The following is a 9,326-nucleotide window of genomic DNA, read 5'->3' as shown; positions in this document are numbered from 1 at the left end:
GGCCGGTCTGGGGGTGGAGTCGGATTGGGTGTGCCGGTGGGCGCTGGGCCGGCCCGGGGGTGCCGGCTAGGGGGATCGGGTTGGGGATGCCGGGGGACCCTGGGCTGGCCCGCGGGTGGGGGTCGGGTTGGAATGCCGGGGCACTAGGCTGGCCCAGGGGGGGTCGGGTTGGGTGTGCCGGGGGGCGCTGGGCCGGCCCGAGGGTGCTGGCTGGGGGGATCGGGTTCGGGGTGCCGGGGGATCCTGGGCCGGCCCGGGGGGGTATCGGGTTGGGGTGCCGGGGAGCTAGGCCGGCCCGGGGGGGTATCGGGTTGCGGTGCCGGGGGACCTGGGCCGGCCCGGGGGGGTATCGGGTTGCGGTGCCAGAGGACCCTGGGCCGGCCCGGGGGGGGGTCGGGTTGGGGGTACTGGGGAGCTAGGCCGGCCCGGGGGGTCAGGCCCGCACTCACCGGCGGGAAGCGCGCATTGTATTTCTTTTTCTTGCTCGGCATCGCGGGGCTCAGTCTCAGTCTCCAGCAGCGACCCCAGCCCGCCGCGCCGTGCTCCGTCCCGCCGGCTCCCGGCGTCGCCCGCCGCCACACCGGCCCCCTGGGTCCTAGCGCCTAGTGCCACCGGAACAGGCCAGCGCCGGGCTGACTCCATCCATTGCCCTTCCCCCGGACTCCTCCCTTTTCCAGCTCCCTCCTCCGCGCTGGGCGCCCCCCGCCTGTGACCCTCCTTCCTCCCCCGCCCCCGATCTCCCCCTCCAACCGCATTTCTCCGTTCTCCCAGCATGGGGTCCTCCAATGCCACCTCCAGGGTCTCCCAGCTGCATCATGGTCCCCATCTCCGCAGTACCAGGACCTGGGGGCCCACAACTCTGCTCTCTCTACCACCCACCAGGACTTGTGTCTTCCATCTGCTATTCTGCCTCCCCTCTCTTCTCCCTCTTCCAGCCCCCTAGAGAAAGCTCTTCCAGCTCCTCCTCCATGCCAGAGGGTCCTGGGTCCCCCATCACCAGGCTATGGAGGCCCTCCAAGAACCACCCAGTTCCTGAGACATGGGCTCCCTGAGATTGCTTGCTCCCCAGCAACTCCTCATCCCTGGAAGATGGAGGCTTGGTGGTGTCCCAGGTTGGCCCCACCACCAGAGGTCTATGAAGTCCCTGTGCCCATCCCTCCCCATTATGGAGGGTCTCAGGCAAGCCCCCTTTCCCTGAGCAGGTAGATTGAGTTCCACACATCGCTATCCATGGGTCTGAGGTTCTCCTTACACCCTGGAGCACTAAGGATGGCAGAGGGACTGTGCTTTTGCACTGACGTACATAAGAACGGCCACACTGGGTCAGACCAAAGGTATCTTGACTTCCAACAGTGGCCAATGCCAGGTGCCACAGAGGAAATAGCCTTGGCTCTTTCCCCGGCTCTCAGCCGCGTGCCCTACCCCACTACATCTGATGCTGGGCAAGGGAGCCCTGTATAAACAGATCATGTCCCATCCTAGAGGTGGCTGCACCGGGTGAGGAGTCCCTGTATAATGGCCCCAGCGGGGGTTTAACACCCATTACTCTCGCAGAACACCGCCCAGCGTCAGGCTATGGGCCTGCCACTGGCTTGGGGCCTCTGCAACGCCTTGCTCGCCTTTCCGCCATGGGCCCCCTCAAACCCAGCTGCAGCGCCTTGGCTGCAGCTCGGCCCCACGGGGCTGCGCACGCACAGGGCCCACTGAGCGCCCTGCAATCACAAACTGCAGGACGCGGGGCATGGCGCTCAGGCTGGAGCGGATTGGTTGCTTTAGCCCCGCCCCCCGCCCCCAGAATCCTGTTCCGCACGCTAGCCCCGCCCCCTCCTGGTTAGCCCCCTCCCACTTCACTCTACCACATCCGGGTCTTTCATTTTCTCCTTTCGGGCTCCGCATTTCCCCATCCGGGTTAGGCCGAGGCCCCGCCCCCGTGGTCGTTACCCCCGTGTGAGGCGGAGCGGGGGCGGGGCGGGGCGGTAGTATGGGGGCTCTCGGGAGCTGAGCGTGGGAAGGGGCCGGTGAGGCTTAAGCCCTGGCGGGCGCTTGCGAAACAGTCTCGGGAGGGGCCCAGTGGCTTTGCGTGGGGAGGAGGGGGCCTGGCGGGCGCGCAGGGTGGGGGTGTCCCGTGCCGCCGTGTGCAGCCCTGGAGGGGCCCGCGGGCTTTGCTCTGCGCTCGCTCAGGGCGAGAGAGGGACTGGGTTCTCTTCCCGGCATTTGGGGGAGGGGGCTCTGTGGGTTAGAATGGGGAGCAGGACTCCTGGGTTCTCTTCCCGGCATTTGGGGGAGGGGGCTCTGTGGGTTAGAATGGGGGGCAGGACTCCTGGGTTCTCTTCCCGGCTTTTGGGGGAGGGGGCTCTGTGGGTTAGAATGGGGGGCAGGACTCCTGGGTTCTCTTCCCGGCTTTTGGGGGAGGGGGCTCTGTGGGTTAGAATGGGGGGCAGGACTCCTGGGTTCTGTTCCCGGCCTTTGGGGGAGAGGGGGCTCTGTGGGTTAGAATGGGGGCAGGACTCCTGGGTTTTCTTCCTGGTCTTTGGGGGGGAGGGGGCTCTGGTGGGTTAGAATGGAGGGGGGCAGGACTCCTGGGTTCTCTTCCTGGCTTTTGGGGGAGGGGGCTCTGGTGGTTTAGAACGGGAGGGGAGCAGGACTCCTGGGTTCTCTTCCCAGCTTTTTTGGGGGAGGGGGCTCTGGTGGGTTAGAATGAGGAGGGGGAGGACTCCTGGGTTCTCTTGCCAGCTTTTGGGGCAGGGGGGAGTGGGCTCTGGTGGGTTAGAATGGGGGGAGGAGAGCAGGACTCCTGGGTTCTCTTCCAAGCTCTGCTTCAGAGCTGCTGGGTGGGTGAATCCCTTCCCCTTTCAGCATTTCAGTTTCTCCCATCTGTAATAAAGAGGTTAATGATATAACTCCCACTGTCTCTCCTGAGGGGAGAAGAGTCACAATCCTCAAGTTGACACTGTGCTATGACAATCTAGGGACCTTCAGGGTGGGGGAGAATCACTAAGTGGTGTGGGCCAAGCCAATTCAAGCGCTCTTGGCCTGACAAAGGAACAGATGTTGCTGACCTCAGTACATGAAGTGTTTGTGTCATGCCCCCTGCCTTTCCCACTGTGCTGTGTGGGGAAGGGTCCCAGTGGGGAAGTGGCTGAGTGCAGCTGATCTAGGACAACTTTAAAAGACACAGTGGGGGACCTGGGGCTTATACCCTATTGGCATGGTAGTGTCTCTAATTGGGCTGCACAGATCATTTAGTGTGCTCTGCTCTTTGTCCTCCATGGTGAGCCATGATTTTTCTTTAATAGGGAAGTTGAAGCAGCATCTTTGTGGGGTATGTACAGCAGACAGCCTGCCAAGCATTGCCACACAGATCCTCAATTGGGTTTCCAGGTGATCTTTACATTAGTGTTACTCATTCCAAGCCCTTGATTGCTCGTCCTGCATTTGGATACCCATCCTGCATTGTGTTCACTTTCCCAGCAGCCCACGAACAGCAGGTAAATTATTCTGGTTCATGGATGGGAACTAATGGGTTGCCTCAATCAAGAGTGGGCAAGGACCTTCTGGGATGGGCTATAGGGGACAGTCTTGCTGTGGGGGGATGGGAGCTAATGGGGGTCTCCATCCATAGTGGGAAGAGCCCTGGAGGAGATGAGGGGTACTAATGGTAGTGGGGAATCTCTATTCATACTGAGCAGGGTCCTGGGGGATGGACTCTAGGGGTTGATTGTGTCCTGGGTCCTGCTGTGGAGATTGGGCTAGATGGTACATCATCATGTTGCTTCCAATCTTCCTGACCCTTCCGTCCTAGGTTCCACCCTTCCACAGGCCAGTGAGCGATGTCAGACCAGGATGATGGTGACATGGGGAAGGGAGGGGCCTTCTCGGCCGAGCACCTGGCCGCTGAGTCCATGGCAGCCGACATGGACCCCTGGGTCGTGTTTGATGCACGAAAGACCCCACGGGCCGAGTTTGAGGAGTGGCTGCAGACCTACCAGCCCTCGCGGGTGTCTCGTTTTGGGGACCCCGAGCGCCACATTGAGCCTGTGGGCTGGATTGCCATCTACGGTCCAAACTACTGTCCAGAGTCAGGTGATGTGGTGGGGCTGCAGGAGGCCTGGGAGCGGCTCCAGATCAGTGGGCGCCATGTCACCTTCGACACCATCCGCGAGCTGGCACTCAACCACTGCGTCCTCACTGGCAAGTGGCTGATGCACCTGGACACCGGCTTCAAGGTGGACCACGCCTGGAGTGGCATCGCCCGCTCTGTGTTGGAGGGGCACTTTGGGGTGGCCAAAGTCAGCCCCTGCTACCCCAACTCGGACCGCAAGCATGTCATCTGCATCTACACAGATGATTTCACCGATGAGGAAAAGGTGATGGATGCGGACGCTGCCATCCGGGGCACTGGCGTCAAGTGCCTGCTCTCATACAAGCCCGATGTCTACACCTACCTAGGCATCTACCGGGACAATCGCTGGCATCTCTGCCCCACCATCTACGAGAGCAAGTTTGACCTAGAGTGCATCCCCCGCCGCTCCCGTATCATCAACAAAGTCAGCAACACTGAGGTGACTTAGACTGGGCCCCGCTCCCCAGCTGGCAGTTCCTCCTTTCCCCTCTCCAAGATGGGCAGCTGACACCAGTGCCTCCCAACTGTGCTCTGAAATGAATTACATTTTGATTGATCTGTTTGGTGTGGCCTGCACTTAATCTACATAGAACCTAGGGTGGATTGGAGGCCCCACACGGACTACAAATCCCAGCATGCAGTGCTCCATCCTGCGGTAACAGTCTCTGTCTTTCAAAGGAGGGGTGTCTCTGCCAGTAACTGCTGCTAGCTGAGATCCTTCAGTTGGCAGGGAGGAGCATTGGCTGCTGGGAGATGTAGTCTCTGCTGGTCACACCTCTGTTAAAGATGACAGTGGACTATCTTGCAGGATTCTCAGCCACTTTTGGCACACTCACGCATGATGCAGCACTGGCCATGCCACTAGCTGCCTCTGGATTAATGAGATTCTCCCTGTTTCCCTGGAAAGCCACCTCTGCTCCTCTAGGCTGCAGTCACTTTGATAGAAGACTCAGGAGGTTCTTGCAACCAGCTGGAACTGTCTCTTTAAATTCCCAAAGCCCATGGGGTTTGCTGGTGTCACTCTGCATGCTTATTAACTCCTTCATGGTCTGTGTGCTTCCATATAACCAAGGGCTAGGACTGTGGGTTCAACTCACCACTACCACCTTCCAGTGCTGCTGGTATGTTGAAAGTGCCACAGCTCCCAGCAGCCTGTCCTTTAGGAAGGCCTTTTCCCTGAGACACAGAGCTCACTTAGTAGAGGAGGCAATCCTGAGCTCTGCTCATACAGCAGCGGCTGGGTGATGTTTCCAACAGCCTTCTCAGTAACTAGTTCTCTCTAGCCATTGCAGCCCCTCGTGGGTGGGGAAAAGGGTGCCACATGAAAGAAGTCACAGGTCTGTGCAGGGCCCATTAAGGTGTCTGAGGGAGACAGGAGCAGAGCCATGGCTCTTCGAAAACAGGAGAATGTAGGTGTCCACTGCTGCCCTCGCTAAGTAGTGTAGATCCTTCACTGAGCCTGTTCCCCATACAGCTCTCAGAACATAGGATCTGTGCACACACATCTCTGGCTCTTCCCACCCTGGAAAAGGGCTGTGTGTCAAGTCTCCTGAATGGCGCAGATTGTTTAAACCCCCTTTTGGGGACATTTAACAGTCAAAGGGGGTGTAGATTCAGCACTGGGGCCCCTCTGCGTGCTTTAGGAGCCATGAATAGCTGCTGTCTCCTTGCCCAGAGGCCTGCTCTGCTCAAAGGTTGTCTTTAAAATGCCTCGCCTGGGGCTTGAGCATGTTGAAGCCTGACCCTCACTGGTGGGGAAAGGAAAGCAGGGCGCCTGGGGATGACAAGGATGCTCAAGGGGTTGCTGGGGTGTTTGGATCTTTCCTGCAGGATGTTTCTCCCAGCTGTTTAACGGGTGTTTGAGGTGTAAAGAGGATTAATAAAAACAACTTCTTTCCAGTGAGTGGGGTTCTATTTCTTGGGATGAGGCGGCCAAAACACCCCGGTGGGGCAGGTCCAATGCCAGCTGGGTGGCCCAAGCATGGTTAGCATCCTCACTTCTGTGCAAAGGGAGGGGAATGTCTTGTGTCCTTGCAAGTTGCTGCCCTCCTGCTGGGGAGGGAGAATGGGGGAAGGAGGACCTTGCTGTGGGACACACAGCTCTTCTCACACAATCCTGGCCTCTTGCTTGATGACTGGGATTAAGGCAGCCTGGAGTGGAGAGGCCTCTGTGGGGTGGGGGTGGAAATCAACTAGCAGGGGATGCAAGGGTGTGTGTGTGTGGGAGGGGGCACTGAGTGTAATATACAGGCTGTGCATTAGCCAACAGGGGGCACCACCAGCACCCATAATGATGGGCTGGAAGAGGGAGGAGCATAAGCTGACACTTAGTGCTTGGGAACTCCCTTATCTACAACCCTAGATGGTGTGTTTGCATCTCCCCTCCCCATCAGGCCTCACTTCTGTCCCCAGCTACAGCTGAGACTAGAACCCAGGAGCCTTGATTCCCAATCCTACACCATCCTCTAAACAGGTAATGGCACCTCCAGGATGGCCCAGTTGAAGCAGGGAGAGGGTACAGGGATCCCTGTAGTTTCTTGCTGGGACTTCAGCTTTAAGCTCAACACTGGACCAAGAGCCATCTCTGAATTCTTGGGGTCTTGAAGCTGGAGAAGAGCTTCCCCCCTACCCCAAAACCAGACAACCCATCATCTCCTCCCCCTGAGCCACCAGTGGATCCATTCCCTTACGTTCCTTATAACCCACAGTGGACCTGGGACACATTTCTGCTGCCTTGCCCTCTGCTTGCTCTTTGGCTAGTTGATGAGAGGGAAAAAGCTGGAGTGGTGGATTTCTACTTGATGTTTCATAGAGTTCAAGGTCAGAAGGGACCAATAGATCATCCAGGCTCATGCTTTTGAGTATCACAAGCCATTCAGTTCCACCCAATTATCTCTGTATTGTCTCCAGTGATTTGAGTTAGATCAAAGCATTTCAGTCCTCAAGAGACTAATCTGTTGTGAGCCCTGGGCAGAGAACAGGGTCCCCAATGCCCTTGCGATGGCAGGGAATTGATGTGGAACATACCCAGATGATCCTAGCAAGTGACCCTGTCACAGAGAAAGGTGAAAACCCCAAGGTCCCTGCCAATCTGACCTGGGGGAAATTCCTTCCCAGCCCTCAATCTGGTGATCAGCTGGACCAACCAGCCAGGCAGCTAGAGAGGATTTGCTTTCGAATGCCTGGTTGGATGCCCCTGGAATATGGGAACTCCCACTGAATTTCACTGCAGATTTGAAGGGGGAAGAGATGAGCAACGAGAACAATCTAAGGCCTGGGGAGAAAATGCTCTGTGAAAGGAAGGTCGGGAGCATTCATCTTCAAGAGGGGAGAAAAGGATATAAAATTATGGGAGAGGTGGCAGCTTGGGCACTTTGGTTTGCTCTGCCTTGTGGCCTAAAGTGCTAACTGATGAACAGCAAAGCTCTAGGTCTGGTTAGCCGGGGGAACTGTATCAGAGGGCCACATTGAGGTTGCAAATGTATTACTGAAAGAGCAATTGGCCATTTATCTGGGTAAGAACAGCCAGCCACTAGTCACTATGGGATATTAAACTTATGCTTCATCTTAAATTGTTCTCTACAATTAGGGGGCAGGATGAGACCTTCATAGGGGCAGATTATGCCACAGTTGCTACTAGCAGGTTCTTGCACCTGGTGCTGGCTGCTGTCAGAGACCAGACCTAGGACTAGATCAAGCTGATCTGGCATTTCCTACAACCATAATTTCAAGGCTAAAAATTAAGCAAGTCTTGTTTTAAATCATTTTCTGGCCACCTCCTAGAACAGAAAAAACAGGGCAAAGCCTCTTTGCTCCCTGCACCACAGGGTGTATGAGTTGTTAACCAGATTTGGAGCAAGGCCATTGACTGCAATGGTGGGGTCAGGGTTCCCTCCCTGTAGTCTGAACTCTAGGCTACAGACAGGGGGACCTGCCTGAAAAAACTCCTAAGCTTATTTCTACCAGCTTAGGTTAAAAACTCCCCAAGGCACAAATTCTCCCTTGTACCAGGTAACGCTGCCACCACCAAGTGCTTAGACAAAACTCAGGGGAAGGACCACTTGGAGTTCCTAATTTCCCCTAATATTCCCCCAAGCTCTATACCCCCTTTCCTGAGAAGGCCTGAGAATAAACAAGATGAGCACAAACCAACCTTGGGTTTTTTTTTAAATCACTAAAAAAAACAAAATCACATTAAAAAAAAACAACTTTATTAGAAAGAAAAAAGTTAAAAAGAAGCACCTCTGTAAATTTAGAATGGAAGATAATCTCACAGGGCAGTCAGATTCAAAACAGATGATTTCCCTCTGGGCCAAAACTTTAAAGTTACAAAAAGAAAACCAGGAATACACCTCCCTCTCAGCACAGAGAAAATCACAAGCCAAGATAAAAGTAAACTAACGCATTTCCTTAATAGTATTTACTAATCCTAATGGAGTTGGATTGCTTGCTTTCTTGATCTGTCAGACAAAGAACAGACCAAGCAAAGTCTCTCCTCTCACCCCCCATTTGAAAGTATCTTGTCCCCTGATTGGTCCTTCTGGTCAGGTGCCAGCTACATTACCTGAACTTCTTAACCCTTTACAGATAAAAGGATGTTGTGCCTCTGGCCAGAAGGGATTTTATAGTACTGTATATAGGAACGTTGTTACCCTTCCCTGTATATTTATGACACACACTCCAAATCACAGATAGTGTTGGACAGCCGGTTCCACAATGGCTGTGATTTCTTCCTGGAGCTCTAGGAGAAAACAGAGTTAATAAGACACATGTACCTTTAGATATCCTACTGACTATATAAAAACTAACAATATTTTCCATATTTCAAGGATGATATTAACCAGTTGATTCTGGGAACCTTTCACGGAAGAGTGTATCAACCACTTTGTTAGAAGCTTCCGAAATATGTTGTATTTCAAAATCAAAATCTTGGAGAGTTAAACTCCACCGAAAAAGTTTTTTGTTATCATCCTTGATGGTGTGAAGCCACTTCATCGCAGCATGGTTGGTTTATAGTTGGAAACACTGTCCCCAAACATATGGCCATAGCTTTTCCAGCGTGCGTACACAATGGCGTAGCATTCCTTTTCGCTGATTGACCAGTGGCTTTCCCTCTCAGTCAGTTTGCTGCTGAGAAACACAACAAGATGGAATTCTTGATCTGGTCCTTCCTGCATTAAAACTGCTCCCACACCAGGCTTGG

General features: G+C 54.9%; 2 protein-coding genes across 4 annotated transcripts in view; one reads left to right on the top strand and one right to left on the bottom strand.

Moving 5' to 3' along the window:
- Positions 1 to 636, bottom strand: part of DRAP1 (DR1 associated protein 1) — a 9,916-nt gene extending 9,280 nt beyond the window's left edge. For 2 of the 3 annotated variants that reach the window (XR_012657125.1, XM_032804190.2), the window contains exon 1: positions 450 to 625. Coding sequence is in view for 2 of the 3 variants with exons in the window: in XM_032804190.2 (XP_032660081.1) it covers positions 450 to 491 (42 nt within the window). In the remaining variant the exon portion in view is untranslated. Of the gene's footprint in view, positions 1 to 449 lie in introns of all 3 variants that reach the window. The other variant, XM_032804191.2, reaches the window with a different exon arrangement.
- Positions 637 to 1,854: 1,218 nt separating this feature from the next.
- On the top strand, positions 1,855 to 6,026 carry C17H11orf68 (chromosome 17 C11orf68 homolog). Its single transcript, XM_032804183.2, has 3 exons — positions 1,855 to 2,018; positions 3,297 to 3,488; positions 3,803 to 6,026. The coding sequence occupies exon 3, from the start codon at positions 3,831 to 3,833 to the stop codon at positions 4,569 to 4,571; it is 741 nt and encodes a 246-aa protein (XP_032660074.1). The 5' UTR covers positions 1,855 to 2,018; positions 3,297 to 3,488; positions 3,803 to 3,830; the 3' UTR covers positions 4,572 to 6,026.
- Positions 6,027 to 9,326: the final 3,300 nt, after the last annotated feature.

Source organism: Chelonoidis abingdonii, chromosome 17 (assembly GCF_003597395.2).
Source record: "Chelonoidis abingdonii isolate Lonesome George chromosome 17, CheloAbing_2.0, whole genome shotgun sequence".
In the NCBI taxonomy this organism is placed as follows: Eukaryota; Metazoa; Chordata; order Testudines; family Testudinidae; genus Chelonoidis; species Chelonoidis abingdonii.
Note: the sequence above shows the minus strand (reverse complement) of the source record. Positions and strands in the feature narration are given on the sequence as shown.

Bases quoted from the DNA above. Each gene is read 5' to 3' on its own strand.
- C17H11orf68 (XM_032804183.2), top strand. From the start codon at position 3,831: ATGTCAGACCAGGATGATGGTGACATGGGGAAGGGAGGGGCCTTCTCG.